The sequence below is a fragment of the Diuraphis noxia genome, unplaced genomic scaffold (assembly GCF_037042655.1).
Source record: "Diuraphis noxia isolate RWA-SAM2 unplaced genomic scaffold, SU_Dnox_SAM2 contig0003, whole genome shotgun sequence".
NCBI classification, from domain to species: Eukaryota; Metazoa; Arthropoda; class Insecta; order Hemiptera; family Aphididae; genus Diuraphis; species Diuraphis noxia.
In genome coordinates this window covers 24,164,827-24,187,011 of record NW_028301713.1, presented here as the reverse complement: position 1 = coordinate 24,187,011, position 22,185 = coordinate 24,164,827, and the positions used below count along the sequence as shown (strand labels likewise).

The window sequence follows — 22,185 nt, the reverse complement described above, 5'->3', positions numbered from 1 at the left end:
CAAGGAGGGGCAACTGCCCAGGGGCGGCAAATTTTATGGTGTTTGATAGGGCGGAAAATTTTTAAGGATCAACATAAAATAAAAAATTAAGGGTAGCATATTTTAATTTGCCCCGGGGCGGCAACATAGCTTAACGCGGCACTGCCTGCGATGCCTAATGAAGTACACAATATTCTTTCACTGTCCTAAAGAAAATTAGACTTAGTTTTGTATAATTTAAATCTTATATCTATATAATATTTAATAATATTAATTGATGTAGGTAATAGACTATTTAATAGCATCAAGAACATTTTAACCTTAATGATAAACATTAAAATTCACCATCCGCTCATTTTCAACAATTTCCACATAAGTCCAATGAACCAGAACTATGTGAGCTGGAGGATGGAAAACGGTTATGGCATAACACTTGATACATTAGCGTTTTTAGAGTAAATGCCAAAAATAATAAATTTATTTTATGATGATAAGATTGACTATTACAATCTTTTATCTAGAGTATATCCGATAAAAAAAAAGAAACAAACAACCAATTTAAAGGTCAAACAATTATGTTTTTATACACAGAATTACAACAGAAATTATTAAAATTTATATTGTTGAAACGTAATGACAAAATCTAGATCAATAATTATTTTTGTATTAAAACTATTATACTTCTATTTTACTACTTAATAACCTGTTGAAAGATTTAACACAAAGTAGGTTATATTTTTTTTATTATTGTATGCACTGTTAGGTAATCTATTATCATACAATATTTTAATACTTAAATATCTAAATCAATGCAATATATAGTTTTTATTTTTAATTTCAACATATTATGATTCTATGCATCCATACAAGAAAATTTTAGGCTTTTGTGACATAAATAAACAAAATAAATTCAATGGAGATGAGTATCATAGGAAAAACCAATTTAGCAGTGAAAAAGTTAAACAATCTATAAAGCCATAAAAAACTTAGATTTGTTAGCATTTGATTTTTTTAAGCCAAAATGCACGTCATGGTTTAATATTAAAAAACTTAAGAATATTTGTCCATAAAAATATAAAACTAAAAAGTCTTCACAAACAAACAAATTGTAAGAGATTTTTAGATTTATGAAAATAAAGATGTACTTAAGCAAGAAACAATTTGTTTAAAAAATTATCTGGTGACCAGAATTAAAAGTTCATAGTCAAAAGTCTACATTTTTCTAACTTGAACTAACAACTAATACCTAATATCACAATTTGGTTAAATAAATAAATACATTTGCGTAAAATAAATAAATAAATAAAATAACAAAAGTTTAACTATGCTAGTGGTAAACCTTGTATCCATGAACTTAGGTCAGTGACTGTAGTATTGAGTGGTTCATCTTCACGTTTGCACACAATCAACATTTCAGCAGCTGCACGCCCAGACAAATATGCTCCATGGACAGTTGAGTAAAAATTTGGATGAGTATGTTCCCCAGCAAACGTTATAATTGGCTGTAAACAAAACATATTTTGTATAGATAGATACATATAAAAATATAAAATATGAGTTCTTATTACTCACAATTGTATTATTATTAATATGCATTGGCCTTGCAATATGTTCGATGTCCAACTGACTAGAGCCAACTCCGATAGCAGTATATGAACCTAGACTGAATTCATTTGCTTTCCATCGAGTGCTACAATTAAAATGGTTACAACAAATTTAATAAGTATGATACTGTTAAATCATAAATACAGAGTTAACACTAACCATATACATTTAGATGGATATGGTATACAAGGATCATTCAGAAAACGTCTCAATATTTCTGTACACTTGTCTCCAATTATTTTATCATCCAATTTCTCCATGATTTCAGCTTCATTACCAGATAACCAACCGAGTAACAATGTATCATTTACTTTTGAAAAACTATATATCTTTTCACTCCAATCACTTATTTCATCACTGTCCCATAGTAAAAGTATCTCATCTGTATCTTGACTTAAAAATGGACGATCATAATACAAAAAAATTTTATCCACTACACCATACAAAAGTCTACCAATAGATTTTTCTTTGTATTTTGGCAATTTTGGGCAGAAAATGTCATTGGACTTGAGTACACCCAATGGCAGTGTGCATATAATACTGTCAGCTTCATAAATCTTATCATCACAATGAACATACACAGTTTCATTGGTGACATTTTCACCGCCTACTTCGATTACAGTCTTATCAGAATCTTCAGAATCTGTACCATTGTCAATGCCTGATGGCCATTTGATTTTTGTCACTTGAGAATTTAATTTTATACAATCGGGTGGTAACTTGTTATGAATAGGATCTAATATACTGCTGTACCCACTGGGCAGTGCAATATTACCACCCTGCAGTTCTTTGTAACTACCTAATTCAACTAAATCAATATCATTCATATTGTTACATCCAGTAATACAAGTTTCTCGCTTCAGTAGGCAGTTGAAAATTAATCGTTGTAATTTACGGGCATTACTATTTTGTACTTTATCCAAATAAATTGCAATTTCAAGCTGCACATGTTCTCCAACACTGTGAATCCCGGGCGGTGGATCAAATGCGCCCGTAAAGTAATCTTCACATCGCCGTAAAAAACACATATACGCTTCATATGTTTCCTAAAAAAAATATTATTTAAAATTTAATTATAAAGAATTTAATAGTAACAATTTTTTTAAAGTATTATATAAGAGGACGTCGTACATGCATGTATTATCTCCATCTTAAACACATACGACATATCAAATTTTCGTTCACTAGTTTCAATAGTGTGCTGTAAATTTTAATATTAGAGTGAATTATTAAAGTTTACTACCAAATTTTTATGTAAGAACATTATCTGTGTTTTTCATTAGTTTTTTTACAATAGTTCTCATAACTAACTTAAAAATTAAAATATTCTAAAAAACCAATGAGGGAAAACAGATAATGTTCTTAATAATAGGTCAATTCACTACAATATCAAAACTAACAGCACACTATTCAAACTGGTGAACAAAAACTTAGTATGTAGTACGTGTTTAAGATGGAGACAACACATATGGGTAGAATGTCCTCATAATTCTTAAGTCTTAGGTAAACTTTTTGGTATCAAATTAATTATTAAATGTCTTTGGGTATTACTTACTAATTACCTACAGTAATTGTACAAAATATACTAAATCCTTTGAATGAAGAAAACCATTGTTGCACTTTATTTTTGTATACATTTATTTTCAGTTTAATATTTATAAAAATAATTTTCCTACCAACACTTATTGTTTAGGATAGTAAACCAAAACCTAAATTTGACATTAGAATACAACTATTAAATACATATTTTAACTTGCTTGTATTAATTGAATTGGAACTTTTGTACCATCCGTTGTGGCTGCAATAATACTGGGTAATTTCGGACAATGAGTAATGTCCACAAGACCATTAGCTAAGGCTAATTCATACATAGGATTACCTAGTACACCATGAATCCAATGAGCCCCAAGCTCAACTTGTTGATCATCTGTAAATCATTCATGTATAAAAAATGTTAAGTAACAGTAATACATTTTCATACTTATTTTAGAAGAGCATATTCGACCACCAATACGATTCTGTGCTTCCAACACAATAAAATCATTCATATTGTGTTGTGACAAATGAGTGGCTGCTGCAAGACCTGCTATGCCAGCACCAATAATAATAACTTTGTGCTTTGAAACATCGGGTAATGGTTCTCCCATAATATTCAGTCTTGAGAAATAATCTATAAATAATTATAAAATAAAAAATAATGAAATGCAAAATTAAAAAAAAAAAAAAATACAATATAAACAAGATATTGTTACATACATTATTTTTTTTGGAAAAAAATTGCCATTTCAGTTGACTTATATAGTTACATTATTTACAAGTTCCTTAACTCACAGTTTTAATTTATATATTTTATATAACACACACAGATTATATTGGTAAACTAAAGTCATTGATGTAAGTGTGTATTTGAGTGCAAAGAAACTTTAGACATGTAACATTTCTCCATGGTATGAAGACATGATCACAAAAAATATATTTAAATACCTTCAATAACTACAAGAGTATTTATAAATTACATATTTAAAATATCATTCTATTCACATGAGCTATTGAATACTTCTAAAAACACGGTTGGCCTACTTGATCATAAAAATAATTTAAAATATAAAATTGTAGGTGCTAATACTTGGTAGTTTCTTCTCACATACATCCTATTTCAGGGTAAATTAGTGATGTTTTCTAGCTTGAGAAATAAAATTGAACTGACTCATAACAGCTTATTTTATATTAATGCCAATAATGTTTAATGTTTTTTCCCCACGTGCCTACCTATATTTTTTTTTTTACACTAATATCAATAAATTGACTTAATAGTTATTGAACTATAGCTCTATTAAGTATAAGTTGTAAATATTTCTATTAAATAACTAAAAAATATATAAAATGAATGTATATTAAACAAAACTGTAAGAAACTTTAAAGCAATTTATTAATACAAAATAAAATTAAAGAACATTCATCTATTGTATAACACTTCAACATCTACTGATTTCATTCATAGTGCATATGATAAGTCATGCTAAACCATTTAAACCAAATCCCTAAGCTATGGGTGTTCACAAAGAACATAATGAAATAATATTAAAATACTTACTAGTTATTTGGTGACCAGGGATTCGGCAATCATGCTATGAGATGTCTTGGCCAACTTTGACTAGGTACATGGTTTTTGATCATGTTGTGTGGATAAATGCCAAGCTAGTAAGATTAGTCTATAGTGTACGGACTATACAAAAAAAATTTGACGTAAGTTAAAAAAAATTCTAACACTATTTTGAATGTTGTTAATGAAAAAAAAACAAAGCTATTAAAATCGTAATTGATAAGAGTTATGTGATAACTAGTAGCTGATAACATCATCCGATTTGATAATCGTGAGGACAAAATGGCAAAATCGAATTCATGTGGCCGGATAGCCAAACGATCCACAATATTCCAATTTCCTACCGATCTAACGAACCACCATTCCCATCTTTTACTTTGTGCTTTTTAATGTTCTCTCGTTCGGTGTTCTTAAGATTAATAATAAAATATAAAAATTGACAATAGTAATATTTTGCAACCGTACCACTCATTTTTATCGTCATGTACCGGTATCACTCGATACCATTGACCGGCCGCGCGACACTCCATCAAAATACTCGGTTATCTGAGAAGCCGATTCTGTGACCTCGAGCCTATCAACCCCGAGACCATACTAATTCCACCAACGATTTAAGATATCATCCGTGCCACCAGCTTACTGATTGCCATCTACAATTCTACATATTTGTATTTAGAACTTAACAAGAATCTAACAACCTAACTAATCTAACATCTAACCACAGAACAATATCTATGACCTAAGTGATCTAACTAGTAACTAACGTGACGGGCGACGGCATCAATTAATCCACAACAACAAATGTGTACTCGCACAGCTGATCGACTGACTTACTATTATCATCGCGATAATAATGATTATAATATATTGTGAAAATTACCAATAATTACCAATCGTTTTCGTAAAAAGTAATTAGTATGTTAATGTAAGATATCATTCAATTACAACAAGAAAGTGGGCCGAGTCGTTCGAGACGAGAATATTATAATAATTAATAATCATACTAAAGACGAGAAACGAACGTATTAATAATAATATTTAATCGTCTGTTGCGAGAAACTCGTTCACAACTACAGTCGCGCGTCATCTCCGGAAAGTTCGTTCGTAACATCAGTGCCAAATCTCCCGAAATCGTTTTATCACGAAGAGTGTGTCTTTCAGAAGTCATATTATCACAATCGCCGTCGCCGTCATAAAGTACGATTCGCTCGCGTAAACTGAGCCCGCACACATGAAACGTTCCTCATAATATCATCTCAGACATATTGGTGCTCGTCAGCCGCTTAAAGTTTAAACTTTGTTGTGCAAAACGTTGCCAAAATGAATATAACGAGAGCGGCGAAATCGGGTCTACGACCCTATGGTAGTAAGTGCACGTTTTACGTTAATTGATTAAATCCTAACGATAAAAAATAACATTTCGTTAGCCCGATGTATGGGCTAAGTTCTATTCAGTGTCTAAAATTTTTAAATATCGCATCGTTCCATTCAAGGTCGGTACAGTTATCAAACTGATGTTTCCCCTACATTCTGTTAACTGATTTATATTTAATTTTTATCCTAGATAAATTGAGTATCTAAATCCAAGAGATTAATTAAGTTTCGCAATAGATTTAATACTAGAAAATATCAAACATGCCTAACAAGTAGGTACGTTCAATTGTCCATGTCATTCATTTGGTTAAATAAAATAACTGTTTTGTTTATTTTTCCTTTGTGTATTGTTTTTATTATAATACTATTCTTTAATTATGATTATTCAGTTAAATATTTTTAATTTTTATTGTATTTTAATCAAACACAAAAGGCAATACCTATCCAAAATAGTATATTTTTAAAATTACTTGTTTTACCTTGGTATCTATAAATTAAATTTTGGTATCTAACTATTATTTTTAAAACTCCAGTAGGTTGGTACTTAGAATATTAAATAGGCTTTAACATTTGTTTTATTAAATTAAAATATAATAGGTAGCTACGTACAAAATTAAATATCACCAGTTATATATAACTATCAATATAAATTGTGTAATCAATTAATGTTGTGTTTCAAACTGTTTTTGTATATTGAATACAATGTACTGTTGTATTATATCTATTATCATATATAGCAGTTATTCAAATAATGTTGTTTGAATTAGGGAAAAAAATATTTTTATATTGCACTAAATATGTATCACTTTTTATCATAAACAAAAATTACCTAAGTATCTTATTACTCTCAATAGATTTATATAACATTAGTTAACTTAAAATATACCTTCCCTAATAATAATAATGTATATAATTATATATTATATTCATGATTACTTAATTGTATGGCTTTTACCTACTAATTCTACTAAAATTAAAAAATGATAGGTATCATACTTAATTTACCTAAGATCAAATAAGTTAAAGTAAAACTAAAGACTATTTGTATATTTTAGTTGAATGTATACTTTATTAAAACTAGGAAACTCATAGATAATGTAGTTTTTATTTTAATTAAAATCTACCAAGTAACAAAACAACCCGATTAGATAGGCACATGTGTCAAATAGGGGGCTATTCAAATATTTAAAATTGGTTATTTTAATCCATTTTTATTAGTTCAAGGTCAATATAGGTCAAAAATAAATATTATCATTATTCATTATTTTATAGGAATAAATTAACATTAGATAATCTAACCTATATCCAATAACTACTTATATTTTAATTAAATTGCATACAACTTGATGAGTTAATTGAAGTACCTAGATTACCTAAATGTACTTATTGATTATAGTATAATAATCTCTAAAATATTATTTTCAGATTTGTACAAATTTTATGATAACAAACATTTTGGTGCCATTTGCTTGAATCCACAACCATGTTCATTTTCAAACAATTTTTTTTACTCAAGTGGCGCTTCAAATCGACTTCTTCCAATATCCCATTTAACAACAAAACTAGAATTTTCCAATCCCTATATTCGACAAATATCTTACACATCATCATTATTATCTGAAAAACCATCTTCTAAAATTGAAGAAACTGTAAATGCTGTCAAAGAAAAAGCTCAAAAGGAAGCTGAAGGAAAAGAAATTGCTACAGTAAAACCTACAAAAACAATTAAACAAAAAATTATTGATGAAGTGATGCACTATTATCATGGTTTTAAACTTTTGGGGCTCAATGCAAAAATCTCCTTTAAGTTGGCTCTTAAAAAAATGAGAGGTCAAGATTTGACAAGAAGAGAACATAACTTAGTAAGCTTTTTTTAAATATTATTATTATTTAAATGTATTACTTAATAAAATAAAATAGATGATTGATTATACCTACATAGGTAGTAAGTTATAGTATATGTAAGAGTTATGACAAAAATTTACTTAAAACTGATAATATGAAACATTTTTATTTTAACTACAATTTAAAATGCATTTTTCTAATTCATAGGTACAAGAAATACTTTTACCCTCTATTTCAATTAATTAATTTTTAAAATAAATTATTATTTATAAAATATTTTTACATTCAAACGAGCCATATACATATTCTACTTGACAAGTCTATACTTAAAAAGTTTAAAACTGACATAAATGTATTCTGATTAAAAATTAATTAGATAATTTTTTAAATATTAATATTTTTATTTAACATGAAAAAAATATTTTATCATTTTAAGTTTGGGTCCATAAAAATGTATTTCAGCCATTAATAGTTATTATAATTATTTTAATAATTATAATTCATAAATATTAATTGCCAGAAAAGTAAGAAATGTTTTTATTTTTTATTTTTATTGTTTCAGTTTGTGGAAACGGTGGCTGATCTTTTCCGATTATTACCTTTTTCTGTATTTATTATTGTTCCATTCCTTGAGTTTACTTTGCCTATTTTTATCAAGATTTTTCCTGGTATGTTACCAACTACATTTCAAACAAAAGATGATAAGGTAAACTACATTTATATTTTTATTTCATATTAAACTTTTATTTAATTTCTTATTATTTTAGGAAGCTAAACTCAAAAAGTCTCTTAAAGTAAAACTTGAAATGGCAAAATTCCTTCAAGAAACTTTAGATAATATGTCTGTATCTGGTAAAGGACATACATGTGAATCGGCTAAAGAATTTGCAGACTTTTTTGCTAAAGTAGTTAACCAACTTCGTGTGTATTTAATTGTTGTGTATTTTAACATAAAGTAATATTTTAGGTAAGGCAAGAAGGTACTGTTATATCAGCTGATGAAATACTTAAATTTTCGAAACTATTTAAAGACGAGATTACACTTGACTCTCTTCCCCGACCACAGTTGGTTGCCCTTTGTCGAGTGCTTGAACTACGACCCATTGGGACTTCAAACTTTCTAAGATTTCAACTTACACTTAAACTACGCTCTTTAGCAATTGATGATAAGGTAAATACCGGCCAATTTATTGTAGATTGTATTATATGTTAATTTATTAATTTTAAATTTCAAGGTAATCCAAAAAGAAGGTGTTGATTTACTGACACTAAGTGAACTTCAACAAGCGTGTAAGTCTCGTGGTATGCGTGCTTATGGTCTCACTGAAAAACGTCTTAAACAACAACTTACTCAGTGGCTAGACCTGTCGTTAAATGAAAAAGTTCCTCCTTCATTACTTCTCCTCTCTAGAGCATTTAGCTTTACAGAAAATATTCCCACTAGTGATTTATTAAAGAAAGCTATTTCTTCATTGCCTAATTCTGTTGGAGTATCGACTGAAGCTGATCTTGGAGAACGTGATGGAGTGATAGATAACAAGGCTAAATTGGAAGCAATTAAGGAGGAAGAACGTAAGGTGAAAGAAGAAATCGAAGAATGTCTTGAAGAAAAGAAAAAAGAACAAGAAGATGCCAAAAAGAAACCTAAAGAGCAAACTATTCTTGCCAATGATAATTTAGTTGATACAGCACCTATTTTAACTGACACAACTGGAATCAAAGAAGAGGTATGGGTATATATGTTACTTCATATTTCAATTGATATTAACCCTACTGTTTATTTATAGAATGTAACGTTAACTGATTTAAAAACATTAGAAAATGCTATCGAAAATTTGAGTTCTGAACAAAAAACTCTAATTGTTGAAAAAGAAGAAATTAAAGAATTGAAAGACGAACTTAAAGATTACCAAGAAGTTAGTATAATAGAATAAGTTACATTATAAATAATACATTTTATTTTTTGTATCACATTTTGTCATTTATTTTAGGATATAAATGATCTTCAAGAAGTAATGAAAACTGAGAAAAAAGAAAAAGTTAGAGAATCTAAAGCAGCTAAACGATTATTTAAAAAAGTTAATAATATGATTAAGAATATGGACCAAGTAGTTGATAAGTTGGAGACAAAAGAAAAAGAAATTAAAAAAGGTATTGAAGTTAAAGAATTAGTTGATGAAAATACTATTAATGAAAGGTAAATATTTGAGCATTTTATTCATGTAATATTTAATATTTAATAATTATTAATTTTATACTATGTTAATCTTTCTTTCAGTGAGTTAATCAATATTGAGGATCTGATTGGAGCAGTAAGAAAATTACAAAATGTACCTGATGAATTCAAACTACAACAAATAAGTGAAGTTCTTAGTAAAATCGATGACGATCATGATGGTTCAATAAGATTAGATACTGTATTAAAGGTAAAGATCATAACATCAATAATCTTATTCTAGACCGCTATTTATTACAAGTTTATTATTATAGGTATTAGAATTGATTGGTACTGAAAACATTAAACTATCCTCAAAGGAAATGGATATGATAACACAATTAGTTATCAAAGAGGAAGAAATGGAAACTATAGAAAAAATGAACAAAATACAAAAATCGGAAAAAGATGATTTAACACAAACAACAACACCTAAAGTAGTTACCACATCAGAAACAATTACAAAAAAAACTGTAACACCAATAATTGATTCAAAAATTGTCTCTGATTCGAAAATACCACCATTGCCACCAACAAGTAGTACAAAATCAGATGAAACCAAAAAACTATAAGTCAATAATACAATAGATTTTCATAAATCTTAAAATACTTTCATCATTCAAATATGATTACAAATTTAAAAAATGTGATATTGCAATACATTTCCACAGTTTATGTGACTAATGTGTTAATTGTCCTCTACAATTAATTTTGTACATACAGTTTTTAGTTCAGAACAATTTATTTAATTCTAAAGAAAAATGTCTTGTGGTTGATCTGCATCTTTTTGTTAAGTACTATATTATACTGTTATTTGTTTAAAAAAAAAATCATCATAATTATAATTATATCGTAGAATTCAAATTCATATTTTTTTATTATTTGTAGCCTTGTAGGTTTCTCATTTTTCTTTGAATTTAACCCTCATTCAAAATTCCTCTTTATTACAGCTTATAGATTTCTCTATTAAAATAGTAAAATTAAATCTATTTTACCATGTTATGTAAGACTGTTTTAAACTATTTTTACACTTGAATTTTTATTAATTAATATATTTAAGAGTAGGTATATTGTATCTCAATAGCATGCAATGTTTAAAAATCCAAAATTACTCAAAATCTGTTGGTTATACGTTAACAGTGGTAAATTCAAAATCAATCAATTCAAGTTAACAATTAACTACTTTTAGACTTAGACAAATAAATATAGCATTTTTGAGTATATCCTCTTAAAATCCAATGTTTATACAAAATATGAAAATGTATGTGATGATTTAAACTAGCTAATGTGTGAGTTAAAAAAAAGATATTATATATTTGTTAACTAGTAGGCTTACAAAAAAAATTGATTTTTGATAAATAAAAATGAATTTTTTAATTGTTTATATTATTCACTCATTTCTAATATTATTGAATAAATAATATGTAAACTGGTATGTTTTCTTTAGATTGCAATTTTCAATCAATATTGCACTAAAAATATTCTAATATTTGGTTTTGAATATCACAATATTTGTAAATAGTAAGTGAAGACTTAAAGGATCTCTATTTAAACATGCTCTAAAATAATTAATCATAAACAACAAACATACAAATAAAGGTAACTAAAGTTCTCACTGTTAAAATTATATTTTATTCTGCTAAATGCAAATTTGCCATGTTCTGTGTTTGTATGATTCAAACCAACTTATTTGGGTGTTGGATCCTATTGATTTAATTTAAAAAAATTTGCTAATCAATATTTCTTAACTTGATTAATTCATTGACAAACATACACTTGATATGGGATATTTCTACGGAAATTGAAATGAGATTTCAAGAGCGAACGTGATGTCGCCACTTATCGTTGTGATTGTAGGGTATTAGATAATATTATCATTTATTATATTATTATGTTCCAGTGGTTTGGCAAAGGCTATTTATTTATTTTTTTGACCATTCAGAGCATTTTTTTTAGGCAAATAATTTAAAAAATTCCCACATGGAGACACCAGGCTTAGCCAACATTATTGTTGGAGACATTTTCAACAGACTGAGCGACGTACACCGTGTGGTGAACAGAATTGGTTTTTGGGTTGTTTCGAAAAGTATTTCTAAATTGGTTCCGAATTATTTTAAAAGCATTTTCAATTTTTCTTCCATGGTGTATACATAACACTTGTGTTTTTGTCTCAAAATAGGTAGGTCATTATGTTTTTTTATTCAATATTTTATTCATGATAAATTTAATTTATCATGATTTTATTTCTTTTAAATTTGTCTTTGTTGGTGTTTCTAAAATTTTAGCTAAATTAATTGCAGTAATAATAAACGTTTTATTTTATCGAGATAAAAATGTATAACATTTATAAGTTAAAAATTCCTTTCTATTTGTTTTATTTATTTTTTTTAATTTTTCCACTTCTATTTTTATATATTTATAAATTTCATTACGTTTAATCTTTTAGTTCTGTTGTTTGTTAGTACTTCGTATAGTTTAATATGATATTAATATAATATGATTCAATTTGAAAGTCTGTAGCTGTTGCCCTGTTGGCAACCAACTGGAATGCGCGCCGCTAGAATATCGGCAACCAATTCGGATGTGTACCTTCTAGAATAGGGGAGGGGTCTTTTCTCGAGACCCACTGTTTTTGAAAAAAAAATGTCAGAAACAGTGTTACAGTGTCATCTTGGTCGGCCATTGAGAGAAAAAAGGCAATAGACGCTAGTTATGAGTAATTTGCCGTGCATGAGTGCGCCCAAAATATTTTTGAAGAAGTTTCAATAAACATTTGGGCTTAAGTTTTGATGTCACAACACAAGTAAGTTCAATTAATTAATTTTCCGTGATAATAGACATTTTAACTGGAATCATATCTACTGGTAAAGTCAAATGATTAGGTAATCCATTTGTATAACTTCTTCAAATTCATAATTTATAATTATTTTTTTTTTAAAGAAGACCAATCGCAACCCATTTTTATAACTTACTTGACACAAATGTGGATCGCCAGCCACCGTTTGAATACCACTGATTTAGAATATCGAAGAAGTCGAATGTCAATTTTCAGATATAGGAGGTTGAGAACCAATTCGAATGCTGTCAAACCGACACTTGTACAACGACCGTACATTAGGTTGCCTATACTATAGGGTTATACAAAATAAAGTAGACAAATTAAGAATGAGGAAGGATGAGTTATCCAAAAAAGCGGTACATCATTAATAAATAAATTATCAAAAAAAAAAATGTACCAATAAATGTAAAGAACAAAGAAAAAATAGGTAATATCAAGGTTTTGAGAAGAAAAAAAAACGACAATTTGAAAAGGAATCAATTGAAAAATTATTAATAAATAGATAACAAAATAATTAATGTAACTTGTAACAGAAGTTTGTTAGTTTGTACAGGAAATTCTTTAAGTAATACAAAAAACCTCAACTATTTGAAAATATGAATTTCAAGTTAGTATGTTTTAAAATTCCAAAGATCATAATTTGAATTAATTCGTTATTAAAAGAAGGAGAAAAGCATGCTGGATCCCCTGCATGTATATGCTCATATGATATTTCCAAAATTAGGCATTAACTAGTTAAAATCTAAGTTAAGTTAAACAGTTAACTTTTTAACTTAACTAGTTTGCTTATTTTATAATCAACTCATGAACTTAACTAGTTAAACTGGCAGTTGAAATAACTTAGCTATTCTCAGTCGATTTAAAAATAATCTATCGAGTTAAAAACATTTTGAGATTTTTCATTTATATGTACGTAAATTATTGTAAAAAATTAATCCAGTTCTATAGCTACACAAACATTTTTTTTTTTGATAAAATAATTTTGTAAATTAAATAGGCGTAGTCATTCTTTATGTTGTTTACATACTAATTCAAAAAAAAGATTAACTTTTTTTTAAACTGATTGAAGTTAATATTATTTTCCAATTGTCCGTATTAACTTTTAACTTGTCAAGTTAAATTTATAATTTTATAACTGTTAACTTTTAACTTAACGATTGCGTGTCCTCTTAACTTAACTTGAGTTAATTATTTTCATTAACTGGCTCACTTTTGGATATTTCATTATAATATTACCATATCAGCTACTCCCTACCAATAATACATATTTCAATTTTCAATCGATGTTGGTAGCTGGTAGATTAGCTTTTTATAGCGTTTACCGAGTGGAAACAAATTTATAGTTCAATTATCCGGATCAGCGAATCGGTAAAAAAGGTATAATAGCTGAGAAACATAGAACATCAGATACTACGAGTGTCTCATCGGGGTGCGTGGAGAAAAAACGTCACTAGCATCCAACGAGCTCTACTTCGTAAAAACTGTCATCGGTGAGCATAATAAAGCGAACAATTATATTTTATATTAATTTTATTCATCAATACACAAAATTTAATCAATTGAAGTACTTTATTCACATTTAGGTCTGTATAAGAAATCGTTAAGCAATCATTACTTTGTATGAAATATATTATTATACTATTATTTTTACTTTTATTTTTTTTTTCGGCCCTAATTAGATACTTACATTATTGTAAATACATCCGTGGTTAAATCAACAAAATGTGTTCACCGTCAACAGAACGTGTTGATCCCAAGTGTTCTTCCGGTAGAGCGTACAGAAGAGTATTAAAAAAGTATAAAACGTTATGGATTTTGAGTGTAGTAGCTGTCTTATTTATTGTATCCGCAGCATTGTTAAACTACACCGTCAACCAATATGTTCGCGCCGTCTTGAAACTAACAGCGATGCAGGTAATATTAGTCAGTTATGGTTTATAATTTATTTGTCCAGTTTAGGTATATAAGTTTAGTATTACCAGGTATTTTTTTTAAATTTTTAACCGAGTTCCGTTAGATATTTTTCAAATCAATCATTGCTTCAAATACTTTTATCACAACTCAAAACAACATGTAATTTAACATAATACAGTAGGTAATACTTAATAAGTTATTAATAATAACTTAATAGTTTCTTTAGGGGTTTTAGTAGGTAGTAGGTACTCAGTAGTAGGTACACCTACTGCGATATTCCACTAAGAATATTTTCCTATAGTACGTGAGTACGTCTAACGTAACCGAGAACAAGGAATATTTCCCCACTATAGACATTCGTTAAAAAAAAATCAAATTATTCGATTACCACAGTATTTATTGGAACTGCAAAACTATATTTTATTCAAAACTACTTATTTTATTTAAACAACTTAGGATTACAAGTTAAATTAAATATTGAAATATTTGAAACATTTGAAAAATTTGTTCACTTGTTATTTTCTGAGTTCCTGATCTTGATAAAACTAGTACCTATTTCAATTTCCGGGAATTTCCACATCACTAAGTAATCCTATCATAATTTATGCTCTTTTCTGAAGTTTTAATTATTTTTAGATTAAAAAAATTCAATGACTATAATATATGTATCAGCTGCATTTAATTTATATAAATTACTTAGTTTATGCTTACCTATTCATTTATGTAAAAACTAAAAAACCTATAGTAAATAATAATTATATTATACCTAAATTTATAAATAAAATATTTAACTAGGTATTTAAACTTTTGCTATAGTATGGTATGGGAATTTTGATTTTGTCTCCACCTATTTAAAACAATATTTAACTACCTACCTTATAAATATATTAACAAATATATTCAACAAAACGAATATGGACAAATTCCAGTTCTAAAGATCTTAATACAAAATATTTTGAATACCTATATATAATTAGCTAGTATATTTATGTTTGTATTTAAATATTACGAATAATATCCTATATATCTGTAGAAATAATATAAGAAGTTCTGATTCAAAATCAAAATACAGCCAAAACTATGATAGTTGGAGACTTGATATTTCATTGGTCAACGTCTTTCAAAATCGTCTAGCTTTCATATTATTATATATAGATAATATAGATACAACTATACAAGACGTATACCGTACCGACTACTTATACTATACTATTATACAACAAATGAGGTACTTAGAGATACTTGAGATACCTAAATCGCCGGTGTGGCGGTGTATTCATTTATCATACGCACGATATTACTTATGATTTTTGAAATAATTTAATCTAATTATATAATTATTATGATAATATAATAACTCATACTTATAACTTATAAGCAGATAAAATACCTTCTAAATAATTACTTTTAATTTCTATATTATACTAATTTTGTTTGTACATATTTAAAATGAAAATTATTTATAGTAATTTATTATTTTAATCCTTTTTTAGTTAATAGACCTGAACAATTTCAAAAATTTACTTCACGATTCGTGTTTAATATATAAAAAAATACCAGAGCGTAAACTCATTGAATCGGATTGTTATGTGAGTATAAAGTACTATTATAGCTTACAAATTTAATGTTTTGTGCAATAGAACACTCTTGTAAAGTATCTACTTACATTAAAAGTGTTCAAATACAAGGTACTCAAATACGTTTATTAAATAGGTATTAAAAAAAGTATTTCAAATACTTTTCATAAGTATCTGCATTTAAAATCAAATACTTATTTTCTAATACTTATTCTTTTTTATTTAAATATTTTCTATTTTAATTTTAATTACGTAAAAAAAATGAGAACACGTATAATATACTAATAATTAATACATATTTTTCACTATAAATTATACTCAACCGAAATTTCTAATACTTCGACAAAGAAAACATACTAGTATTTTATATAGATATAGCCGTTAAAGGTTCATCAAACAATACAGCGTAAAATCATCTATAAAACATGTCCTACTAAATTCCAAAATTTATTGACTTTCCTGATGTTATACTTTTCTATAATTAATATAAATGTCCTATGTAAACAAAATGTTGAGATCCAAGTCTATATATTTTATGTGTGGGGGGGGGGGGGGTTATAAAACTTCAATTATATACAAATATTAAGCCATACTCTTTTACAAAATTCGTTAAAAAAATTGAGGGGGGGTAGGAGTTTGAACACCCAAAACCCCTCTTAGCCCTGCCTCTGTTTGTACATAACGACTATCGAGTGTATGTTTGTTAATTTTTTTAGTCATGTGAAAGCATCGATCGAGTGGATGTCATCCTCAAACCCGAAGACATTTTAGAATCGTACGCAGATCTAAATTGGCCAGTTGCATACCAAAGCGATGTTAAAACCACTGTCACTGCTGAAGATGTAGCGCAAGTATAGATAATATAATTTAAGTTTGCAACAAAGTCCTATATTAAGCTATCGTATTTTTTTGTTTATTAAGGTTTTTTTAGCCGGGGACCTCTTACCTTGCGATTATGAATCCAACTTAAAAATCGATCCCCTTCAAGTAATCGAAATGAAGATTGGATGGTTTATGCATTGGTTAGTATATATTAGAGTAAATTATTTAGTATACCTACCTGAGCTAACCAAATGCACATTACGTTACATACATGCCCACAGCTTGATCAAAAATGTTGGCGGAGCAAACCAAAGTTTGGGAGGGGGGGGGGGGGCAATAAAATGCCTGCCTACTTAACCAAAAATTACCTCTACATACATTTAATATTTGTTGAAGCGTTAACGATTTGGTTTAGGAAGGGGGGCAATGCCCTTTTTTACCTCCGCAGTACCTAAGTGCCTGCTTGTGGAGTTGTACTATAATCAGTAATTATACATAATACCAGCAATTCACAAAGTTTGAATATTGTAACAAAAAAAAAGTGGGTTAAAAATAAGGACAAAATAACGATTTGGCCACATATACAGACATACAGTTAGGTATTGACTTCCAAATAATTTTAGGTACCTATATATTATGCTCTCCCTGATTTTAGATTTTATGTGAAGCGACGAATATAATATATTGATTTTATGATAATCTGTACTTTTTTTATGTATGTAATATATACCTATCTGTGTGATAAATTGTTGAAATAATGATTCGATTTTGAACATCTCTACATTTCTAATAGAAAAGTTCATTAATTTAATTAGAAATTAAGTTAATATTGAAAATTCCCATCCTCCAGTAATTTTAAAATCATTTTGAAAAACTAAAAACCGGTATTCCAGTTTTCAACTAAATCGATCTTATTAGTTTTTGAAGTAACTCTATAGAAAAAAAAACTGTAAATACGTTCATTTTCACTAAATAATTTTATAAGCATTTTCCATACCTACATGATAAAATTTTCAAAATATTTTGACTTTTTTTGAGTTATTGTACACATATTATAAGAAATGATCGATTATTTAAATTGTTGTTGATCAATAATTTCTCGCTTATTCAAAAAAAATACTTAAAAATGTAATACGGGGTCTCTCATAATTTTTAGTTCTTAAAAAAAATTTGAGCATCATTCGCTGTTATTTTTTCAAGTTTCAATAAAATAACGAAAAATTACAAATTATTTTGATTTAGCAAAAATGAATTCAACTTATTACTTTATCTAGGCTTGCTCATATGCCAACCAGACCAGTGTTTCTCAACCTTTTTGATATCACGGAATAACAAACAATAATATTTTTTTCATACGGAAGAACACCTTTGAAAATTATCCGACTTTAGAGTACCGGCGGCCGGCAGTCTCTCTCTCGCGATTTCAAACTTTCGCGGAACCCTTAGAGTTCCGTTGAATACAAGTAAAGAAACACTGAAACAGACAATTAGGTTTCAACTGTTTGCAGGAGTATCTTATCTAGTTTATTATAGAAGTCTGTGGAAAGAGAATAATTTTCTACAAGGCGCATCATTGGACTTCAATTATTTATTCCGTTGCTTAAAACAAACGTAGTAAAAATAACGAAACCTTGTGAAATTGGTCATATTCAAAATCGTATTATATGGTTTAGAAATAGAATTTTGATCATCCAAGTCCATTATGCCCTTTAAAAAGTCTTCCCCTTTCTAAAAAAAAAAATATCAAAATCTGATCTCACTTAGCGTACTTTTTAAACCCGGAATCCAGCTTACCAACTTCCGTGTGCAGTAGGTACACCGTCAGTCCCTACCCATAATAATCTGCTAGGATCTAACTCACATGTGTGCCAAACGATTTTACTCCTCGAGTGTTTTTCCTGTTATATCGTTTTCTAGGCGAAATTGTGATGACATCCAAGGAAAACTAATGCGTGCTTTGTACAAACCAGATTCGTTTTTAAGCATTTCTTCCGAAACCTGGACAATTATGTCGACCAATTACAACACTGTTAACTATAAAAAAGTATATGAAATTCAACAATTGAAACGCCAACACATTCTTCAAATAAAATAAATTTATAAATTCAATTTAGATCAATACGTACTACGATGGAAGAGTGGTGGTATCACAGATAAGTGGAACGTTTAAGTACCGTTTGGTGCCCAGAAATCCTTGCACAAAAATATGCAATCCTTTGGATGGACGTTTAGAAACTTATAATACTCGTAAGTACAGCAACTTATTCCTATAAATGTTGGTGGTGCCTATGATTACAGAGCTGAATTTAGGAATTTTGAGCTCCCTGCAGGTGATTAAATTTAGCTATCTTGTCGTATGTGATCTACCGTAGATATTGCGATATGCTACAGTGGTTACTGGACGCTTGTTGTATTTTTGTATTTTTTAATAATATATTTTTTTTAAATTTAAAATGTAAAACTATAACTTTATTTTTCGTTGTTTATACGCCACTCGATTACAATATTATGGTATTTGATGCACACTCAAAGTATAAAGAGATTGTGGAGGACTCTGATAATAGAAATTTAAAAAAAATATGAATAGTGATACTGTCGAAAATATGCATCCAAAATTCAATATTGTATGATAAATTATGATAATCGAATTTTTATATTTATAAATATACTAATGAATAACATATTTTAATGAAATGCGGTGGAATGAAATCCATAGATCCAAATAATAACCAATTTTACCTGTATCATTCACTTCGAATATTATTTAAATGTTATTGCTATAGAGTGACAAACGCATGCAGTAGAGCAATCGCATACTGTAGTCACAACTCATTATGTTAGAAAAATTCAAGGTACCAATTTTTAAAATGTTTTATATCATATTATATTACCCCTACTACAGTTATGGTAGATTTTTTTACCAGAAGTCCATAAAAAATTAGTTATTAATAAATCTCTTAAACAACCGAATGTATGAAATAAATATTGGAGAGCTGCTTGGTCTTACCTATCATATTATATTGTTTCTGGTAATAATACTAAGAATTCGATAAAAATGTTTAAAACATAAGGGATTTAATCTTTAATATCTAACAAAATTAATGAGTAAATACTATTTTAGGAATAGTGATAATAAAAAAATCTCTACCATTGTATTAAATTATTTTTATTTTTTTAATTTGGTAACAATATCGGTGGGTTTGGATAAAACAACATTAATATTAAAAATATTAAACTATAATGTAGGTATAAAAATTAATGTTAATTATTTAGTGCACAATTTTTCAGATTAATGCCCTTTTTACAAACAGAATTGAATTTTTTGTTAATTTTATCTGGGATATTTTTTCCTTCCCCAGAGTGCCACCATATTATTGTAATGTATATGTATACTAGCTAATTAGTGATAAATTCTTTTATTATTTTGTTGTGCAGTGGTTTTCAACAATTTCATTTGGGATTTTCAGTATCTGCCATTGAATAATTCCACCAACAGCATAGCTATTATTTATTATTTAGATTAAAAGTCAAATAGGTACACCGCATATATGAGGTTAAAAAACTTAACATATTCTCTTTTTTTTATATATTACGCTTGCATATAAAATACATACCTAACGATTATTTTATTATCATTACGCGTAGGTGTTATATTATTAATAAATACAAGTTGTTTACGAAAAATTATATTAATTCATAACTGATTTACATTAAACGATTATAATAATATTTTGTAAAGTAGGTACGTATTTATTCTATACACGTATTTACCGTGATACGCCTCGACACTTTTCATTCCGGTGAAGCCCGAAAGCGCAAATCGTCCTTTTTTCGATAACTCAAAAGCGTAAAATAAATTAGCGTTTTTGTACCTTGAATCTTGATAGTGGGATAAAAACACAAAAATAAATTGTAAATCGAAAGTCATCTTCAACACACAAACTTGGACCTTGTATAAAGAACAAAAAATTCCAAATTGGAATACTTGATGACAGTTGGCTTCAAATTTCAAATTTAAGTTTAAGGTATATATACTCATTATCATATTATTAATTTAATATAGTTATTTATTTATTCTTGATATTTATTTAACTAATTTAAAAAAAAATACTCACAATTTTATAATATTTATTTTTTTCTGATTTTTTAAACTAATTTCAATATCACTGTAAATGCTTATTTAGATATTAATAATAACTACAATTTTAATAAAATATGCATTTTTATGAAATTGATTTGTGTTTATGAGTTATTACTTATTAAAAAGGTTTTTTTTTACACTTATGGATTACTTATTTTTAAGTTTTTGGGTGACGTTTGGGTCATATATTGCGCTTATGAGCTGCAGCTTTTTCATACTGCACATTTACAATACGATATAGTCATATGATCTGTATAATATAAGGGATACTCGTTATAGTACTCATAAATATGTTAATATATATAAATATACAGCTGGTACCTGCAAGTTTCGTCTGTATAACTTCGCCAAATGTGATGTGGTCTAGTGCCAGTCATTGGTTTGAAATGAAAATCCAGTCTTTTCGGTGAACATATAAGACGAAGCAGACTTTATTATATAAGCATATAACAACCACGGCCCAGGTGGCAACATTGGCCACCATCGTGGCGGGAACTATACCTAATTCTGACATCTAAACATCACGTGCAGTCGGGGATCTATTGACTCATCATACGACAACGCTTCAGACGGACTGTCAACCGAATTATAGCCAAGCGGTGACGGTACCACGATCGAGTCGTAAAAATCCATGAATAGTCGTGCTACAGAGCATAGGCGTGTCCACGGGGGGTGCAGGGTATGCACCTGCACCCTCTGCGATTTAAAGTGACACCATGAATTAAGAAAAATTGTTCAAAAAAGAGGACTAGGGCCCATTAGTCCCTTGGG

General features: G+C 28.2%; 3 protein-coding genes across 6 annotated transcripts; 2 read left to right on the top strand and 1 right to left on the bottom strand.

The window, feature by feature from the left end:
• Positions 1–705: 705 nt before the first annotated feature.
• LOC107165826 (spermine oxidase) lies at positions 706–5,445 on the bottom strand. Its single transcript, XM_015514229.2, has 7 exons — positions 5,153–5,445; positions 4,679–4,810; positions 3,566–3,754; positions 3,342–3,511; positions 1,744–2,630; positions 1,552–1,669; positions 706–1,481 (listed from the first exon to the last, which is right to left on the bottom strand). Exons 3-7 carry the CDS (start codon positions 3,729–3,731, stop codon positions 1,302–1,304), a joined length of 1,521 nt encoding a protein of 506 aa, XP_015369715.1. The 5' UTR covers positions 3,732–3,754; positions 4,679–4,810; positions 5,153–5,445; the 3' UTR covers positions 706–1,301.
• Positions 5,446–5,609: 164 nt separating this feature from the next.
• LOC107165825 (mitochondrial proton/calcium exchanger protein-like) lies at positions 5,610–10,985 on the top strand. The gene is made up of 10 exons (XM_015514228.2): positions 5,610–6,053; positions 7,487–7,923; positions 8,469–8,612; positions 8,674–8,811; positions 8,874–9,077; positions 9,142–9,633; positions 9,694–9,822; positions 9,898–10,103; positions 10,185–10,332; positions 10,397–10,985. Exons 1-10 carry the CDS (start codon positions 6,008–6,010, stop codon positions 10,691–10,693), a joined length of 2,241 nt encoding a protein of 746 aa, XP_015369714.1. The 5' UTR covers positions 5,610–6,007; the 3' UTR covers positions 10,694–10,985.
• A 1,467-nt stretch (positions 10,986–12,452) lies between these two features.
• LOC107165818 (uncharacterized) lies at positions 12,453–21,504 on the top strand. Of its 4 annotated transcripts, none has more exons than XM_089224561.1 (9): positions 12,455–12,924; positions 14,304–14,450; positions 14,640–14,874; positions 16,368–16,463; positions 17,168–17,302; positions 17,373–17,473; positions 19,191–19,317; positions 19,388–19,520; positions 20,709–21,504. In XM_089224561.1, exons 3-9 carry the CDS (start codon positions 14,683–14,685, stop codon positions 20,795–20,797), a joined length of 873 nt encoding a protein of 290 aa, XP_089080687.1. In that variant the 5' UTR covers positions 12,455–12,924; positions 14,304–14,450; positions 14,640–14,682; the 3' UTR covers positions 20,798–21,504. The 4 variants fall into 4 exon arrangements, with proteins under 4 accessions (XP_015369705.2, XP_089080687.1, XP_089080686.1 ...); XM_089224560.1 differs by having other exon boundaries at positions 13,062–14,450; XM_015514219.2 differs by having other exon boundaries at positions 12,453–14,543.
• Positions 21,505–22,185: the final 681 nt, after the last annotated feature.

Coding starts and splice junctions, on each gene's coding strand:
- LOC107165826 (XM_015514229.2), bottom strand. CDS start 3,731: ATGGGAGAACCATTACCCGATGTTTCAAAGCACAAAGTTATTATTATT. Junction 2,631..3,341: donor TTCCAATTCAATTAATACAA/GCAAGTTAAAAT, acceptor TATTTTTTTTAG/GAAACATATGAAGCGTATAT. Junction 1,482..1,551: donor ATATTAATAATAATACAATT/GTGAGTAATAAG, acceptor TTTTGTTTACAG/CCAATTATAACGTTTGCTGG.
- LOC107165825 (XM_015514228.2), top strand. CDS start 6,008: ATGAATATAACGAGAGCGGCGAAATCGGGTCTACGACCCTATGGTA. Junction 8,613..8,673: donor TTCAAACAAAAGATGATAAG/GTAAACTACATT, acceptor TTATTATTTTAG/GAAGCTAAACTCAAAAAGTC. Junction 8,812..8,873: donor TTGCAGACTTTTTTGCTAAA/GTAGTTAACCAA, acceptor GTAATATTTTAG/GTAAGGCAAGAAGGTACTGT.
- LOC107165818 (XM_015514219.2), top strand. CDS start 14,683: ATGTGTTCACCGTCAACAGAACGTGTTGATCCCAAGTGTTCTTCCGGT. Junction 14,875..16,367: donor TGAAACTAACAGCGATGCAG/GTAATATTAGTC, acceptor ATCCTTTTTTAG/TTAATAGACCTGAACAATTT. Junction 19,318..19,387: donor ACACTGTTAACTATAAAAAA/GTATATGAAATT, acceptor AATTCAATTTAG/ATCAATACGTACTACGATGG.